Source organism: Vitis vinifera, chromosome 11 (assembly GCF_030704535.1).
Source record: "Vitis vinifera cultivar Pinot Noir 40024 chromosome 11, ASM3070453v1".
In the NCBI taxonomy this organism is placed as follows: Eukaryota; Viridiplantae; Streptophyta; class Magnoliopsida; order Vitales; family Vitaceae; genus Vitis; species Vitis vinifera.
In genome coordinates, this window is record NC_081815.1 from 4,784,848 (window position 1) to 4,803,747 (window position 18,900).

At 32.6% G+C, this 18,900-nt stretch overlaps 3 protein-coding genes across 3 annotated transcripts; 2 read left to right on the top strand and 1 right to left on the bottom strand.

Moving 5' to 3' along the window:
• The first annotated feature begins 3,306 nt into the window (after window positions 1–3,306).
• On the top strand, window positions 3,307–4,807 carry LOC100257716 (uncharacterized). The gene is made up of 3 exons (XM_002285239.4): window positions 3,307–3,975; window positions 4,169–4,341; window positions 4,438–4,807. Exons 1-3 carry the CDS (start codon window positions 3,439–3,441, stop codon window positions 4,592–4,594), a joined length of 867 nt encoding a protein of 288 aa, XP_002285275.1. The 5' UTR covers window positions 3,307–3,438; the 3' UTR covers window positions 4,595–4,807.
• Window positions 4,808–5,548: 741 nt separating this feature from the next.
• LOC100249150 (G-type lectin S-receptor-like serine/threonine-protein kinase SD2-5) lies at window positions 5,549–9,025 on the top strand. Its single transcript, XM_002282167.5, has 2 exons — window positions 5,549–5,723; window positions 6,322–9,025. The coding sequence occupies exons 1-2, from the start codon at window positions 5,701–5,703 to the stop codon at window positions 8,855–8,857; spliced, it is 2,559 nt and encodes an 852-aa protein (XP_002282203.3). The 5' UTR covers window positions 5,549–5,700; the 3' UTR covers window positions 8,858–9,025.
• Window positions 9,026–9,421: 396 nt separating this feature from the next.
• Window positions 9,422–12,444, bottom strand: LOC100243980 (equilibrative nucleotide transporter 8). Its single transcript, XM_002282175.4, has 2 exons — window positions 11,063–12,444; window positions 9,422–10,281 (listed from the first exon to the last, which is right to left on the bottom strand). Exons 1-2 carry the CDS (start codon window positions 11,559–11,561, stop codon window positions 9,587–9,589), a joined length of 1,194 nt encoding a protein of 397 aa, XP_002282211.1. The 5' UTR covers window positions 11,562–12,444; the 3' UTR covers window positions 9,422–9,586.
• Between the last annotated feature and the right edge of the window lie 6,456 nt (window positions 12,445–18,900).

Genomic DNA, 18,900 nt, shown 5'->3' on the forward strand with positions numbered 1-18,900 from the left:
AAGGATATCATCCTTCAGTATTTTCAAAAATGCCCTTTGTTGATTTTGAGAAAAAAAATTAATATTTTTGAAAAATACTTTTATTTAATTTAATATTTTTGATTTAATTTAATATTTTTTAAAAATACTTTTATGTAATTTAATATTTTTTAAAATACTTTTATTTAATTTAATATTTTTTAAAAATAAATTTATATAATTTAATATTTTTTTAAAATAAATTTATATAATTTAATATTTTTTTAAAATAAATTTATTTAATTTAATATTTAAAAAATATTTAATTTAATATTTTTGAAAACTACTTTTATTTAATTTAGTATTTTTGAAAAAAAAATTATTAAAAAAAATTATTTAACTTAATTTTATAAAATATTTTATGTGTTCTAAAAGGGTATATTTGTCCGTTACTATTTCATATCCTTTAACTCAATTTGAATAGTTATATGGACCTTTTGTTAATTTGAGGGTCCATCTACCCCCTAAAGATAATTCTCCCTTTAATAAATTAAATAAGTTCATTATTTTAGTATTAAATTTTTTAAAATTAATATACAAAAAGCTGTTATAGAGAAAAAAAATGAAAATAATTATAAGAAATTCATTTTTTTTTTCAAAATGTGCAAAAAATATTAAAATTAAAAATTTAATTATATGTAAGTAACTTTGAAATTTCTGTCATAAAATATTAAAATCGAAAACAGAAAAATAACTTGTTATATAACAAAGATCTGTTTTAAAAAAAGGGTTTCAATATCCTTTCAATGGATTTCTTTAATAGATTCAAAATCTTCTTTGTGAATGTTATTTTTTTTTAAAAAAAATTACACAAATACTCTTTGAGGTATTTGATAATTACATTTTAGTTTCTTAAGCTTCTAAAATCACTTTAATATCTCAATGACCGGTCATGATGTAAGATGACAACCCCTTGAGTAATATTGATCAACCTTAAAAATTAACTATTAGTTTTTAAAAATCGTTTTTCAAAAACTGTTTTTTAAAGCAATTACCAAAAAAAGACCTTTTTTTTTTTATCCATTTTCTATTTTTTTTTCTTTTATTTTATTCCTCAAATATTTTATTTTTTAGTTTTTGTTTCAATATGGGAAAAAAAATTGAGGAAGAAAGCAAGGAAAAGGAAGGAGAAAAAAGGAAGAAATAGACTCACAATTTTGGATAACAAATATAAAGAAGTTGGAAAATAAGATTATTTTTATAATTTAATGTTTATATTTTGTTTTTAAAAAAAGATTAGGGGATGAACGGAGAGTTCAAGTGGTTGGATTTAACCGTTTAAAACGTTTTAAATATAATTGAAATGATAATTTTGCCCATCCCATTCAAATTGCACACAAAGACAAGAGCCCATATTAGGTGGGCCACACAAAAATCTGTCCAACTCGATGCATTGCATGCGTCCGCAGCCCAAAGAGATCAGTCCAAGATGTGATGGCTAACCTGAACCGTCTATACAACGTATGGGCTCCACCCACGGGCGCTGAAGTTTTTGCGGCTAGCACCACCTGGACCCACCCCAGCAACAATGCCAGCCACTGAATGAGGTGCAGTGGCAGAATCGTCAATTCGGAGACCTTCAAGGTCTCTTTTGTTAACTTTGACGGAGCCGCGTAAAAATCTCCTGCTGTCGCTTTCAGAACGACAGTGGTTTTGTGGAGGAGACGGCTGAGGGAGGGGAGCTGCACATGATGAGACTGAATCAGGGCCTTTGAAGCAACATCAGGTGGGGATCGGACGGTTGGGATGGGTTCGTGACACGTGATAGTGTCGAAGTGGGGTCTACCTGGTGGAATGTGAGCCGTACATCAGCGGAGAAGTCGACTTAAGACTCTAGAGTTTTGTTGGGACTTTACTTTCCCTTGCCATGGTGGGAGCCTCCATAAACTGAGGATGACGTCAATTATTCGTAAAAAGTAATTTAATATTTTTAGTTTAAAAAAAACGTGTTTTTAAAGAAATCATTTGAAAAAATTCTAGAAATATTTTAAAAATATTAAAAATGCGTTTTAAAAAATATTTCAAATAAAAACATTGTTAAATTAAATTCAGAAAGAAACGAAAGTATTTTTTATTATCAATCATCATAATTTTGTTTTAAAAAAAATTAATTGTATGACAAATTTTTAAAAATTTAGAAAATTTTTAAATAATCAAGATGTTATTTTAAAAATTATTTTATCATTATATAATAAAACATAAAAAATATTATCACAACATTTTTTTTTATCCTTAAAAGGTATTTTTAGTGGAAGCTAAAACACTTTGTGCTAATTATTTTTTAAAACAATTTTAAGAAAATGGTTTTTATGAACGATTTTTTAAAAATGGTTTTATAAAATAAAAATTCGTTTGAAAAATTAAAATATTTTTAACATATTTTTTAAATATGCTCTAAAAATAACTTTTATTTCTATAGTTTTATTTTTAATCGTTATATATGTTTTTATAATTATTTTTTAAATAAATTTTAAAAATGTAAGTGAAAACAATTGAAAAATGTACTTTGGAAATATTATTTTTTAACATACATAGAAAATTGGAAACGATTTATAATTATCAAACATGTTTTTTTCTGAGAAATAAAAAACTATTATAGTAAACAACAGTCAAATAGATCATCCGAATTTTTGGTAAATTTGACTTAATAATAATTTAATTTAAGTTATTAAATATATTTACAACATAATTCAAATTACTAATTAAAGTAAAAAAATTTAATATTAAATTTCCAATTTTATCAACCACTTAAATTTAATAAAACTAAAATGATAAATATAAGACCTTGACAACTATTTTTAAGAACAATTTTATGCTTTTTTTAAATAAAAAAAACTGAAAAACATATTTAATAATCAAAAACTATTTTTTGTTTTTTTTCTGTTTTCTATTCTTAAGAAAATAAAAAATATAGTGTTTTTAGATAATTTCTTTTAATTATTTTTAATTATTTTTTTAGAGTTAATTTAAAAAATAATTATACAAACATATAATGATTAAAAATAAAGCTATGAACATAAAAATAATTTTTAAAACATATTTAAAAATATTAAAAATAAATAAAAATAATTTTAAATTTTCAAATAAGCTTTTATTTTATAAAATATTATAAAATAAATTTTAAAAACTATTTTTAAAAACTATTTTTTCATAACTATTTTAAAACACGATGACTAAGTTAGAGTCATACTTCTTCATTTAACCAGGCTGCAGTAGATCCTATTCATTCGATGGTTAACAATCAACGGCTGAGATCTCTTCCCACTTCCTCTATAAATATCACACAAGCGGTCCTTCCCCTTCTATCATCTCCTACGGTCGGTGGAACAGTCGGAGTCTTAATTTTACCTGTTTCTAAAACCCCTTTCTAGGGTTTAAGCCTTCCCTCTCCCAAACCCACGTCTAGGGTTTATCATAGCTATGCTTCTCCGAAGTTCATCGACTCCGATACTGAATTCATGGCCCCCCAATTCGAAAGAATCATCATCCGAGCCAGAGATGGTACCCCAAATTCTTCTCAGTCGTTCCATTTCATTGACAACGAGTTCTTTGTCTTCAGTGGAAGGCTCATCCAAGAAGATGTCCAGAGCGCTGTCTGAGACCGATCTCCGGGAGCTTTCGCTCCCCAAACGGAAGCCTATAACGAAAACTGTAAATCGGCTCTCATCATTGCCGGTTGACGAGAGAGAGGAAGAAGATTCGTGTCCGATTTCGAGAACGGCGTCGTATGGAGGGTTGTGGTGGGGTGTTGGGTCGGATGCAGGGTGTGAAGGTGTTTGTGTTGAGGGTGGGAGCGAAGGTGGCGGAGGTTCGGACGGTGGATATGCGCATGGGAAATCAGGTTATGGAGACTCCAATAACGGGAATGGTAATATGGAATCTTATTATCGGACGATGATTGAGGCTAATCCTGGGAACGCCCTTCTTCTTGGCAATTACGCAAGGTTCTTAAAAGAGGTATCTACATATTTTTCCTGTTAATTCATGCATGTCCTGTTTGGTTGCCGAGAAAGCAATGAAATATCTAATGTTTGGAAATTTTTTGTTGCATTTTTTCTTTAAGCATAACTAGCTTTCGAATTTTCCAAGCTCTGCTTGCAAAACAATTCCCATATATGCTAATTTGTTTGTTTATTTGGAGTGGGCTCAGGTTCGTGGAGATTACATCAAAGCAGAAGAGTACTGTGGGAGAGCAATTTTGGCAAACCCAAATGATGGAAATATTCTCTCACTCTTCGCTGATCTCATATGGCAGGTTCACAAGGATAGTGATCGCGCTGAGAGTTACTTCGATCAAGCTGTTAAAGCCTCCCCTGATGACTGGTAAGTATTCTTAATTTTCCCTGCATGCATGCTATGAAAATCCAAGCGTTTGGAAAGTAAGACCTTGTTGTAATTGCATGTGTTTTGATTATGCAGTTTTGTTCTAGCTTCTTATGCCCACTTTCTTTGGGAAGAGGAAGAGGAAGAGGAAGAAAAGGAAAGGGTAGAGGGAGAATACATGAAGGAAACATCATCACACCCAGTCTTCCGAGGCGCTTCTCCATCACTACCTCCTTTAGCTGCTGCCTCCTAGGCTATATTTTCCTCACCCTACTACTTGTATAAAAGCGTGGTTTTATTAATCTCTGTTTTCTCATTTCTATTGTAAACCTTTTAGTTATACTCGTTCCCTAATTATTTTTGGAGTTTTGTTAGAGTTAGAAATTTGCTGGTGAAATGAAAATTCTTTTTGGTATCTGGAAAAAACTGGTTGCAAATATGAATGGAGCTAATTTTTCCTGACCCAGTCGCCCTCTTTTCCCTTATTTTCCATTCACCTGAGACAATGATTTTGGAAAGGTATTTATAAGGAGACAAAAAGGAATTTGGGGGCCGACGAACAACCCCTTAGCATCAACTTGTTATCATTTCTATGGAGATTCTGTTGTTGCGGAAGCATGATGTCATGCTCCGATAATTTAATTTATAGAATACAGTACACAAGTGATTTGGTGCCCAAGCTTGCGTAGATATACATGGTAATGGCTTAAAGTATAAGGGTATATAAGCAAATGGGATTAGAGTATGTAGTATGGTGATGGCTTATCGGTAGGCGGCTTTTCTACACGGTGCCCTTGAAGATGAGGATAGTGTTTTCAGAGTAGTCAGAATAAGTGCCAGGGAAAAAAAATCAACATCCTAGAATTTTCACCCAGTTGTGTCATTTAAGGCAAAGTAAAAGAATCCCATGCAAGAGATCATCATCCCACAAAAAGGTTTAATCAAAATTTCACCCAGTTATTTCAGTAAAAACCAAGGTCAAGCATCACCTGGATAACGACTGAAGAGCTACCAAATTAAGTTACATTCATTCATTCAATTTGCAGGAGTTTTTCCACCAGCCCGGATCTTCTATTGAAATTATATGCTGAAATTGTGACCAAATATTCTGGTTGCTTGACTAAGTGACCGATTCAAATGATTTTTAGTGCACATGAACTGTTAACACTACATAAATGTCTAGGTGGTTAGGTATTTTCAGATCTTGATTGACTTCTGAGCCAAATTCAATATAAAATAATCATACAGGTTTCAGCAGTCAACAATCTTGAATTAGAGAGCAATTGTCTATATAAAAACAAACCTGATGAGGAAGCTTAAACCCATACTAATAAGCTAGGGCTGCAACACCATTTGTTTATGAGGACGAAGCAAGAATTGAGGTCAGTTTCTCCTATGTGATTTATATTCCCATTTATAGTCTATTACTGGATACATGACTGGAAAACACAAATATGCAAACCCGGTCTTGGGATGAAAAACCTTTTATACGAGTTAAGAAATTTTAGCATAACATAGAAATTTATCTGAAGCTTGATTCTTTCTTCTTCTTCTTCTTCTTCTTCTTCTTTCCATGGCTTAAGATTCGGATTCCAGACAACCTTTGTAGCTTTAAGAGTTTTATCATGGATAAGGACTTTACTCACACATAGAATCATCCTTTCTGTTTCAAGTTTCAGTCTCTGACAGCCTGACAGTAACAATGTATTCTGCGGGTGAATCCATAGACTTTATGTGGCCATAGAAATTCTGATTTTTCCAATTTTTCTGGTTCATGTGTTTGTCACCGACTCACTTGTCCTTCTTTCTGATGCTACTCTTGCCAGTCTTCAGTTTATTGGTCCCAAAAACCCTTTTTATGAGTTTAATACTGTAGCATAACACAGAAATTTATCCAAGCTTGTTTCATTTTTTCTTTTTGCATGGTTTAAGATTTTTCTTGAAGACAATGTGTCACATAAGAGTTTGTTCATGGTACAGGGAGTTGCATTTGCTACAAAACATCCTTTCTCTGCAGGTGAACTCATACACTGTATGCAGGATGGAAATGTTGGGTTTCTTCCAATTTTTTGGGTTCATGAGTTTGTCACTTGTTCTCCTGTCTGAAATCTCTGTTGCCAGTCATTTTATTGGTAGAATTTACCCAGGTTTTCAAGCAGCTCAGATTAATTGGATTGATAATAATGGAATGTTTTTGTTCTCTAACAACTCGAATTTTGCTTTTGGATTCTCTTCTACAAAGAACCCCTCTTTGTTTCTGTTGAATGTTGTGTATGTGGGCAGTTCAAGAATTGTCTGGACTGCTAACAGAGGCTCTGCTGTTGGAATTTATGACAAATTTGTTTTCAACAAAACTGGGAATGTGCACTTGGAGACACAGGAAGGTATAATCTGGGAAGCCCTTACTGCTGGAAAAGGAGTCTATGCTATGGAGTTGCAAGACTCGGGCAATTTGGTTTTGCTTGGTAATGATTCTAATGACAGTAAGCCTGTCTGGCAAAGTTTTAGCTATCCCACAGACACCCTTTTATCAAATCAAGTGTTCATGGAAGGAATGAGACTTGCAAGTGATCCTAACCCCAATAACTTGACCTTCTACCTTGAAATGAAGTGGGGAGACATGATTCTATATGCAGGATATCAAACTCGTCAAACCTATTGGTCTATGGCCAACGAGGTCCGGAAAATCATTAACAAAAATACTGGGGTAGTTGCCTTGGCTTCACTAACTTCCAATTCATGGAAATTCTTCACTCAAAACCAGACTCTAGTTTGGCAATTTATATTAAGAGACAATCTTGATCCCAATACAACTTGGGCTGCAGTTCTAGGGTCTGATGGGATTATCTCATTCTACAATCTTCAGAAAAAGCTATCTGCTGTTACTGGGATACCAGAATACCGGTGCAGCACACCTGAGCCTTGTGATCCTTATAATATTTGTTATGCTGACAACAGCTGCAAATGCCTTCCAGTTCTTAGTTCTCAGCAAGATTGTAAACCAGGGATCACCTCTCCTTGTGATGGCTCAAGAAGTTCTGTGGAGCTTGTAAATTCTGGGGATGCATTCAACTATTTTGCTCTTGGGTTTGTTCCTCCCACTTTCAAATCAACTCTGGGCCATTGTCAAGAAGTTTGCCTCGGTAACTGTTCATGCATGGTCTTATTCTTTGAAAACAATTCAGGGAATTGCTTTCTGTTCAACCAGATAGGGAGCTTGCAGCAGCGCAACAAACAGGGTTCCTCAGAATTTGTTTCATACATTAAAATCTCTAGCGGTGAAGAAAGCAGAGGTCAGAACACTCAGAATCACTGGGTGCTTGTTTCACTTGTAGCAGCTACTACTTCGTTGGTTGTTGTAGGTTTACTTTGTTTGGGGCTCTGGTGTAGCCAGAAAAAGAAAAGGCTGCTGGGGTCTCCACAAAATTTCTCTAGGGAGGGTAATTTTTCTTCCAAATATGCCTCAGAAGAGGATGATCTATTTGAGAATATGTCTTGGTGGCTAGTCCCCTTCAGTTACAAAGATCTTCAAACTGCGACTAACAACTTCTCGGTAAAACTTGGTCAGGGTGGGTTTGGTTCAGTCTACAAAGGAGTACTCCCAGATGGAACTGCCATTGCAGTGAAGATGCTGGAGGGAATTGGTCAGGGTAAGAAAGAATTTCAGTCTGAAGTAACCACCATAGGTAGAATCCACCATATCCACTTGGTCAGGCTCAAAGGCTTCTGTACTGAGGGGTCTCACCGGCTTCTTGTTTATGAGTACATGGCAAAAGGGTCTCTGGACAGATGCTTTAAGAACAATGGAGAAGGTTTAGTTTTGGACTGGGAGACAAGGTTCAATATAGCTTTGGGTACAGCAAAGGGACTGGCTTATCTCCATGATGGCTGCAGTGTAAAGATAGTTCACTGTGATATAAAACCAGAAAATGTGCTTCTTGATGACAATTACCAAGCCAAGGTTTCGGATTTCGGTTTGGCAAAGTTGATGACAAGGGAACAGAGCCGTGTGGTGACAACAATAAGGGGTACTAGGGGGTACTTGGCACCTGAGTGGGTCACGGACTACGCCATATCAGAGAAGAGTGATGTATATAGCTTTGGCATGGTTTTGCTTGAAATCATCGGAGGAAGGAGAAACTTCGATCCTGAGGAAAATTCAGAGAAGGCCTATTTCCCCTCTTTTGCCCTCAAGATGATGGAAGAAGGGAAACCAGAAAAAATAGTTGACTCAAAGCTCAAGATTGAGGAAGATGATGAGAGGGTTTATACTGCAATAAAAGTTGCTTTGTGGTGTATACAGGGGAATATGTCCCAAAGGCCATCAATGGCCAAAGTGGTTCAAATGCTTGAAGGTAGCTGTGTTGTACCTCAGCCTCCAAGTTATTCTCAAATGGGTTCCCACTTTTTCGACAATTTCGTTAGGCCAGTCAAGAAGTTGGGTACTTTTTCCGAATCACCTTGTTGTCATATTGATGCATCCCTTTCATCTACGCAGCTATCTGGTCCAAGATAATAGAAGACATATGCTAAACATGAAGGAATGGCTATCCAGATTGGGGGTAGAGGTGGATATATTTTAGAAGCTTTCAGATTTATATTCTTCTTCCATCTTCTTGGCAAGCAAACAAAGTATTTGAGAGGTGTATAAGTATATATCATATTTGGAAGCTTTTTTCTGTTATGGCTGTTATGTTTGTGAAGAGTAATTCGTGATATTTATCATCCTCTAGAACCCAGAAGCATAAGCTTTCATATAGATCATCAATTCTTGAAGTAACTTACCAATCTTAATCCCTGTTCTTTATGTGTCCTCTCAATTATTTTCTCACAATAATCTTGAAGTCAATAGACACTAATAAAAGAATTACAGGTACCACTTTTTGTTATGAGGGTGTATTTATGTTGTGGAGGATGCATCACATCTACTATAAGGGAGGCAATTTTGACATGAATTTTAGCAGGTTCGGATTAGGTATAATCGTGTTCATGTCATGATCATGTGGAAGGATGGGTTCTCAACCAAATGGTATCTCAGGTGCATACATCTTGTGTTTGGAAGTTGTTCATATGGATGATGTGATTGTAAAGAGTTATTCATCATTCTATAGACCACACAAGCATAGACTGCAAAAAGAAGTCGTCTAGCAGATGGCCAAGGTTCTGACATTTCAAACTACTGATAACAACTAACATATTCTTAGAATTTGACATATTGAGCTGGTCATTAGAGCTCAAAGAGGGCTCAAATAATCCAAAACCAACTAAGAACTGAACCACCAACCAATCCCATTCCCAAGAACACAGTCATCACAATTGCAGCTGTTTCTGCTTCCAAAACTGGCACTGATTTAGGGGTGAGGATCATGATGACACTTGTGAGATACCCATTGGTGACTCCAAGCATGAATGTCAGAACTACCACTGGTGCCTCAGTCTTCAGCCACTTGGGTCCATGGAGACAAGCTGCAAAGAGGGGATAGAACAAAAGCCTGGCAACACATGCGAATGTAGCCTTCCCAATACTCTTCAGAACATATATTGCAGTCAAAGACTTCCCTACTAAATCTGAGATATTATATACCGTTATCAGCAAAATAGGATACCAGTCTCGCAGAAGCTTGGATTTCAGATTTTCAGCTAAGAAGCCTGGAAATATGGACAGAGTTACAACATATATCATGAAAACACCCACAGCTGGCCACCGGATTTTTCTTGCCACTTCCCAGAACTTTGGTCTTGGGCTCAACCGGTCATCTCCAATAAGTCTCTGATGATGTCGCATGACTGGTAACTTGTATAACAGGTTGCAACTGAGAGTGCAGCATAGCAAGATCATGGTGCTTACTATGAAGTATAAGTGTGCACTTGTTCTGAGGCCCTGCGGAGTCTGTGGAAGCGATGCCTTTGTTATAATCCTCAAGATGGAAACCAAAACACCTGTTACAAAACATTGGATTTAATCAGGGTAGGCAGCCATGGTAAGTGGAATTTGAAGTTGATGATGTAGCATAGACTCCTACACAGCTTGAGCTGTTTTCTAGTTAAAGCAAGAACATCAGTAAAATCAGAAAGAAGAATTTTCTTCCTTCAAAGCTTGTTCAGGGCAAAAACAAGGAAGAAATTGGAATGGAATATTGTTATATCAGTTTGTCTCTGGACTTGGTCTCTGAAATCACTTGATTTTAATGGAATTTTTCGAACTACAGTATGGTAATTCTTGAACCTTTTCCAAGGAGACTGGGGATGATTTTGCCCAAAAACAGTTGCCACCAGTGATTGCAGGAATCTAAAAGAAAACTTGGAACAGCAAGGAATGAGCACTCTATTATGAGGAATATCTTCTTAAGAAAAACAGTGGAGGTGAAGATGTAGTGTCTGGAAATTTAAATCTTGGAAAATTCTTTCCAGCTGGAATCCTTTAACTTATTTCTAGGTATCACTTCAACAGTATGTACAAGCAAATTGCATACAGAACCATAGTGACTGTTTGGAAGTTAGCATTACTAGAACATATATTAGATCTCGGTGAATCAATGATACTTATTTGGCAGTAACTCAACTGATCAACACAGCCTAAAGCTTTGCATACAGTTTTGAATTCACTTTCCCAAGCTTTTGACCACCTTCTTTCTGTCTTGGTTCAATCAGAAAAGAAAAGAAAAGAAAAGAAACCAAAAGAAAAGAAAACAAGACAACAAAGCCAAGATCTTCAGAATACCTGAAGAAGCTGTCCCAGCAAAAACAGCCTGCATATACTGTTTTGGAAGCTTTCCAGCAGATCCTATCAAGCTTCCACCGACCAAGCCGTCGGCCAAACCGCAGATCACAACCGATGCAACAGTCAAAGCATAGGCTCCACTTGATTTCCTCATTGATAAACTCCTGCACCAACTCCAGTCTAACATGGGAGCCACCATTAGGGAGAGAACAAGCATAAAGAACCCCATGTTCATCCTCAGTCTAAAACTAAGCTTCCTACTCCAGCAGCCCCAACTCAACATCAGAACGAGAACTAGCACCGAAGAACTCATGTAAGCTATGGAGAAAACCTTCTCCACATGTTTGGCTGGATAAAAATAGCCAAAGTAATCAACAGCTGTGATTAAAGCATTCCATGGAAGCAAATTGCCAGCACCAAGCAAGAAATGAATAGCATAAGCAATCCTGTAGGTGTCTCTAGGCAAATTCTGATCTTCTTGGCACTTCACTCCTTCCATTTTTCGGCTTTCCTACAGACTTCCAAGTTGCAACCACCTTCACTTTATTTTAAGCGGCGATGGGACATTGTAAAGATTAATGATTAGTTGATGATTATGAGGAGGGTGCAAATTAAACTCAGCATAGTTAAGCTTTGTTTAGCTGTTGGGGGCTAGGCTTCACAAGAATTGCTTCTTATTTCTGTGATTCAACCTTGCTTGCCTACGACCAATCCGGAAAGATGAAGCCAGCTCAAGTTGCTATCAAACAGGATGGGCCAATGGGGCTCTTGAGCTTCTACTTACTTGACCTTGGATTTGATTGATGGATTGGATTTGGAATCTTGAAGCCCATGTATGTTGAAAAATTTGTGCTATGTGGGGACGGCAATGGATGGGTGGTATTAGAAGTACTGTACTCTTTATTCTACTGCTACACATGGGAAAGCTTGCTGGCATTGTCAAAGCTTGCCGGAACCTTACAGGAATCATTGGAAGTTAACTGGCAACTGATTAACATTCATCCAGGAGTAGTTGTGTCCATCAAATATTGTTCATGTGTCTTTTTCAGATGTTCTAATCTTCCCCTTCATCTTTCACCTAGATGCAATAATTCCCAACCCCATGAAAAAGGGGGAAAAAATCAAGTACCTGACATCTCTATCAAGAAATTCTCACATTTTAGTATCGCCTCATGTTGTATGGCCTATACTAATCCCTCTGATGTTGCAGTAAGACAGAATTAACAGGGATGAAGCGGACCATCTACAGTACACTCTCACTTCTCTTTTGGGTTGGCAGGCAGGAGGGGATGTAATTGGCTACTGAAACTATCCTGGAGGGGCCTTGGTGCCACCATTGGTGATCGGTCAGAGCTCAAGAAATGATGGTTGTGAAATGAAAGAAGGGTCCTTTCGCAAGCCGACGGCCCTTGGTGAGCAGAATTAGATTCCATTCTCTACTGTCAGGAATCATAATTGGAGAGCCTGCTCAATCATCCCCTCTTTGACATGTGTCATTTCGGCCCATCGGCTACTGTTGTATCCCTCCTCCCTGTGTCCTTTTTTTCCCAGCTCCACATTTCTGACTTTCTACTACCTTTCTATTTTCAGCTGTCGCTACTTCATTGCCCAGCACACAGCCAACTTCACAGTGCTGCTAGTACAAGTATTGGTGACAGCCATGCATTACATCTGCTTCTTTACTTTGGATCGATCATATCCGACTCAATTCTATAAAATGAAGAGAAATCATGATAGCAGAGTATTGTAAAGGAAGGTTTGAAAGGAAATTTGAGTTTTGGGTCAAAATGACCCTTTTAAAAAAAAAATTCTAATATCTAACCACTCTTTAAAACTTATATGTTCAAATTGACTTTTTTAGTACCACATCTATATTATTAAAAAAATATTTTTTTTTTGTCATTGAAAAATTTAAAAAATATACTTAAATAATAAATTATTTATATTTAAACTTATTATATTTAAACATGAATATAAATAATTTATTATTCAAGTATATTTTTTAAAATTCAATCATAAATTATAATTTAATAGTTTTTAATTAAATTTGAAATTAAAAAAAAAATATAATTGAAATCTTAGTTATCAATTACAGCTTAAAAGTATACTATTATTTTAATAAAAATAAATTTATCATAATACAAATAAATTAATATCTTAAAAAACAATAAATTAAATATCTTAAATTAATAAATTATACAATTTTATATATTATTTATATGTTATATAAGTTTATTATTTTAAGATTATTAATTTATTAATAAATAAAATATTCATTTATAATATCTTCTATTTATTAATTTATGTTTGTTGAAATAATACTAGATTTTTAAATTTAAATATAAATAATTTATTATTTAAGTATATTTTTAAATTTCAATCATAAATTGTAATTTAATAATTTTTAAATAAATTTTAAATTTTTTTAAAAAAATTAACTAAAGTCTCAGTTGGCAACTGCAACTTTAACCAAAATGATAAAAAAAAAAAAAATTAATTATATGATGTTTATATGACACCAAAGAAGTCAATTTGAACCTAAGTTTTGGTTAGATGTTATAATTTTTTTTTTAAAAGGGTCATTTTGACCCAAAACTCGAAATTTAGACTTCTGGTTAAGAAAAATTGTAGTGTCCAGAGATGGAAAATTGTGCACTTAATCCAAACCCATTGTCCTTATCAAATCTCTCATTAATCAAAAGTTAATTATGAAGTCAATCAATCACTTTGCTGAAAAAACTTTCTAACAACAGTACAAGACAAAGACTAAAAAGCAAGAGGCATGCCCAACTAATACGTTCAATCTGCCATAATTGAAGAAACAAAAGTGATCGCCTTTTTCTTTTCTTTTCTTCTTCCTTTGTTAGGATAGATTAGCTATACATCACCTACTCATTGTCTCATGGAGATGACACAAGTGGATTAAATTGATCTTCTGTTTGAAACCACGCACTAACAATGAAAAACATTGATATATAGAGAGCCAGGTACATCACAATTGATTAGGTACAAGTCAAGCTATATTACAATCAAAGCAAAAATTCGTGGACTACCTAAAAGACTTCTGTGAGAAAAGGGCTTTTAAGCTTTAGAGAGCAGGCCTAAGGAAAAAGGGTGATTTACTCCAAAGTCTCTAAAGTAGTATTAATGGCTTGTCTCTACCCAAGCAAGTGGCTTACTTGAATCAAAATTTAACGAGTCAAATGCACTCACCATGGATTGTTATGATCAAAGGTACAGGAATGGCCTAAAGAGTTAGAGATTAGCTTCAAAGATAGTGATCAAGATTGAAATTTAAGTCCAAGATTTTCAGTATTCACAATTATCTTAAACTGGGCACTTGATTAAAAGTTTCCCAGTAAGTTATATGACCTTGTTATAAAGACATTGCAGTAGACAACTAATAACCTGGTTTCCTCTTCTTCATCTTCTCCATCTTGCTTTTCATATCTTCTGGTCGAGGCACTCCTACGGAGTCTTACCAATGAGCCATATATTGGAATCAGAAATGTGAAGGTGTACTTCAAAATCTGATGGCATGCCGCAGACATTTGACCGTTATGTTGTGTCTATGATATGTTTCATGATCCCAAATTCTATAAGAGTATTAAGGAGAATTGATTGTCCAATATTGGAGTCGGATTTCACTAGAGGCTCCCACATGTAAGCCCTGTTGTTTGCCTATAGAATTTTCTGTCTTTCTACATGTGGGTATAGGGCCCAAGGCAAAGGCTGCATGGCTGGAGTAGTTTCATGAATACAATTATGGTGAAGTTGTTACCATGTTTGTATACCAAGTAGTATTAGATTTATTTCCTTACAAAACCATATATTAAAAGATTGATAGGTGAACCAATTGATCAAAATATCCAAAAGTCTTATACGTAAGAAACTAAAAGTAATTGTAGGAAAATGGAGTGGAATCCTTTGAAGTGGGTAGATTCAAAGTAGACAATATTTACATGAGAGATAATTAATTATTATAAACAGTATCAAAATTGATTTTTGATATGTTGTGACCCTTTGTCTATTTGGTCCCACAATGGGTGTTTGTCTTATTAGCCTTGCAATTCCATGAGTAGTATAGAAATTTGCTTGTGATATCCTATATCAAATAAACAAGAATGTTCCTTACACTATTTACGTAGTAGATTTTTCTTAATTATGTAAATATGTTTTAAAGTCATAAAAACCCATTGAAGTTAGAGCAAACAATATCTACATTGAAGCTCGTGAGTCATTATAAATGATATCACATCAAAGTCAATCCAACAATGAGGAGGTTTTGTTTGATTATGATATCTATTATTGGTTAGAGGTTCCTTTTATTGGGTTGATGCATTTTAAAGTCATTATGATGGACAATATCTACATGGTTGAAACGATCTAGTAATGAAGATATTATATTTGCATGAGGGTTATGGACAATATCTATACGGTTGAAACAATCCAATAATGAGAATATTATGTCAACATAGGGGTTGTAATTATGATTGATAAAGAGAAGAAGTTCTCATTGGTAGTGTATTCCTCTCATCTTAATTTGGTAGATGCATTTTAAAGTCGTAATGGTCTATTGGGCCCAAAGTGGATGATAAAAGGGTCGAATAATGAGAACATCATGTTGGCATGAGGGTTGTGATTATGATATCTCATATTGGTTAGGGAAGAAACTCCTAGTAAGGTGATATTCCTCTTAATTGGGTAGATGTGTTTTAAAGTTGTAATTTTCTATTGGATTCAAAATGAACAATATCTACATGATTGAAATGGTTTAGTAAATGAGGACATTGTATCAAATATTATGATTATGATATCTCATATTGATTAAGGGAAGAAGTTCCTAGTAGTGAAATATTCCTTTTAATCGGGTAGACACCATTGACTCCTAAATAGATAATAGCTTATTAAAACAAGTCCTTATAAACTCGTAATTTTACATAATTGTATAGATAATGGATGAAAAGGGAGGTGGAAGGAAAAAATGAAAAGTTAACCTACAAGTCATTGATGGGAAGACCATGTGATAGTAATGGTTTAGTACTAATCTCTGCATGTTTAATTGAATCTTTGGAAAAATTAGTTTTCAATTTAATAATTTTATTTCATTATGTTGTCATTCGACATTGTATCAAATATTATGATTATGATATCAATTTACTAGGAGACACAATTGTGCGAATGAAAACACCAAGAGATCAAAGACTTTTAATAACAAATTTACTATTCGAAAGAATAATCCATGGATTTATCTGATAGATGTTATTCTTAAATCTTACTCCTCAATAGCTATATTGAACTTCATGTTAGCAATGCAGGATTACATGTGCTTACAATGGATATCATCTCAATGTTTGAGGGGATGCAGATCTCCTTCTTAATCCAATGAATGTTATAACAAACGTTTTTGAGAGTTTCGAAAATAAGAAGGCAAATTAAGTTTTTTCCAATGTTAGGATTAAAAGCCCAAAATCATTTTTATCATAGTTTTTATAAGATACAAATAACTAATGAACTCAAATTCGGATTTTCAAAATAAAATCGATTAAAATATGAAATAAAAATATTGGTATAGATTAAAATCTTTCAAGAAGTTTTAAAACACTTCAAAAAACATTTTATCTCAATTTAAAAATAAATGATCCACACCATTATTTAATCAAATCTAATTTATCTTTCTCAACCTTTCCATACTTACCAGTATCATCCAATTGATCATGCAATAACCTTAGTTTTGAACATAGAAGTGAAGTTACCTAACTTTAAAATACATAGCCTAATACATCCTACATTATGAAAAGGGAGTTCCAATAATATTGCGGACTAATACCATTTCATCATTTTTTTTTTTTTGTCAAGTCTCTTTTCTTATTCAAACTATTCCAAAGTTCAAATAGAGAGAATATCTTTAGTTTAAAAAAAAATTAATTTGATTTTTAAAGAATGACTCGTCATTAAACATATTGAGATCTCAAGGAACTTAAAATAAGTTTTTGCAGATTATTCAATGAAAAGATTTTATATTATTGTCTTTTTGTACCTCATTTATTTAAAAATATTGCTTTTGATTTCATTATTTTTTTTTTAACCTTTGGAAGCTTTGTTAATGAAAGAGAAAAACTGTAAGCTAATTGGGATTCTTTGGGTGACTTGGATTTGATGATTTTCCAAAGAAAATTATTTATTTTAAAAGATAGGGTTTGAAAGAGTTATTTATTTATTTATTTATTTATTATTATTCAATTGACTTCTTAGTTCTTGCAAATGAAATGAGATTGAGTGGGTCATTATAAATTCAACATAAAGTTTCTAAACTAATGTTTTCATAATTATATTAGTCATTGAATTAAAAAAAATATCAATTCACGGTTTAGTGGTATGATCAGTTGTTGAACTGTAGTCGAACCGATAACGTTATAAATATATAATTTATATTTTATTAAAATTAAAAATAATTTAACATTTTATATATATAATTAAAAATCAATAATATTTATTTTTTTATCTTTTATATAAATATATTAATATTTTAAATTTTATTAAATGAAAAATATATATAATATTTAAATGTTAAAATATATTTTGAAAATGGAAGAGTATTATGTCATATTATATATACTATAATTTTAAAAAATATATCTTATTATTTTGTAAGTTTAAAAATATAATAAATATTTGAGATGAATTTTCTAAATAAAACATCTATTTTATTATTTTTTACAACTCTTAGCACAAGCCAATGAGTAGCTGGTTGGTGCAATCATGCTTAACTTGAAAGGTTCACGCTCGAGGCCCACAAGTTATGCATGTTTAAAGATCGAAAGACCTTTAAATTTCTCATTCACTAAATTAGATCATAAGTGGCTATTGGGTCATGGAATGCAAGGCCATGAATGAATGCGTGGCCCAATAGCACAATCAAGGCCCAATTTCGCCAAAAATTAAAAGCCCAGTGCAGAAAATTTGTTGAACCGAATCATCCGGTTCAATCCGGATTGACTTCCTGGTATGGGGAATGAATAATGAGGATAAACATCTTTCCTTCGTTCATTCTTTCCACTTATTGAAATTTCAATTCATTATAATTAAGAGGTATTTTGATTCTTATTTTTAAAAATAATTTTTAATATTAAAAATATTTTTTAAATATTAAAAAACTAATGACTTTTTTAGATAGTTTTTTTTAAAATAATTTTTTATTTTAATTTTATAACATAAATTGTAAATTCAATTTATATAATATAAATTAAATTTAACTCACGTCTTATTAAGAATAAATAAATTAACTACAAATAAATATTAAAAATTAAATAGTTTTTAATGAAAATGAATATTAATGATATAATAAAAATCATAAATTATATTTTTATAAATAATATAAAAAATATAGATATTAACATTAATTGATTTATTTTGTTAAAAATAAATAATAATTAATTAATAATTTCTAATACTATTTATGTGATTTTATATATTTTATAAATATTATAAAAATATGGATATTAACATCTTATAAAATCATAATTAATTTATTTTGTTAAAAATAAAGAATAATTATTTAAAATTAATACTTGGTAATACTATTATATTTTAAATGAATATAAAAGTAAATAAAATTTAATTTTTTAAGATATAAATGAGTCAAATTTTTCATTATATGCATACATTTATTACTCAATTATGAAGATGACATTTTGGATTATTTTATTTAATCTATAATTAATTAATCAAGTTTTTAAATTTCAAATTATAAGATTTATTAACCAGTTTAAAGCATTAATTATGTCTATTATTTTTTATAATCATTAGATATATTTTTGAGTTTTAAATTATTTTTT

Coding starts and splice junctions, on each gene's coding strand:
- LOC100257716 (XM_002285239.4), top strand. CDS start 3,439: ATGCTTCTCCGAAGTTCATCGACTCCGATACTGAATTCATGGCCCCCC. Junction 3,976..4,168: donor ACGCAAGGTTCTTAAAAGAG/GTATCTACATAT, acceptor GAGTGGGCTCAG/GTTCGTGGAGATTACATCAA. Junction 4,342..4,437: donor AAAGCCTCCCCTGATGACTG/GTAAGTATTCTT, acceptor TTGATTATGCAG/TTTTGTTCTAGCTTCTTATG.
- LOC100249150 (XM_002282167.5), top strand. CDS start 5,701: ATGAGGACGAAGCAAGAATTGAG. Junction 5,724..6,321: donor AGGACGAAGCAAGAATTGAG/GTCAGTTTCTCC, acceptor TTCATGGTACAG/GGAGTTGCATTTGCTACAAA.
- LOC100243980 (XM_002282175.4), bottom strand. CDS start 11,561: ATGGAAGGAGTGAAGTGCCAAGAAGATCAGAATTTGCCTAGAGACACC. Junction 10,282..11,062: donor TGCTGGGACAGCTTCTTCAG/GTATTCTGAAGA, acceptor GTTTTGTAACAG/GTGTTTTGGTTTCCATCTTG.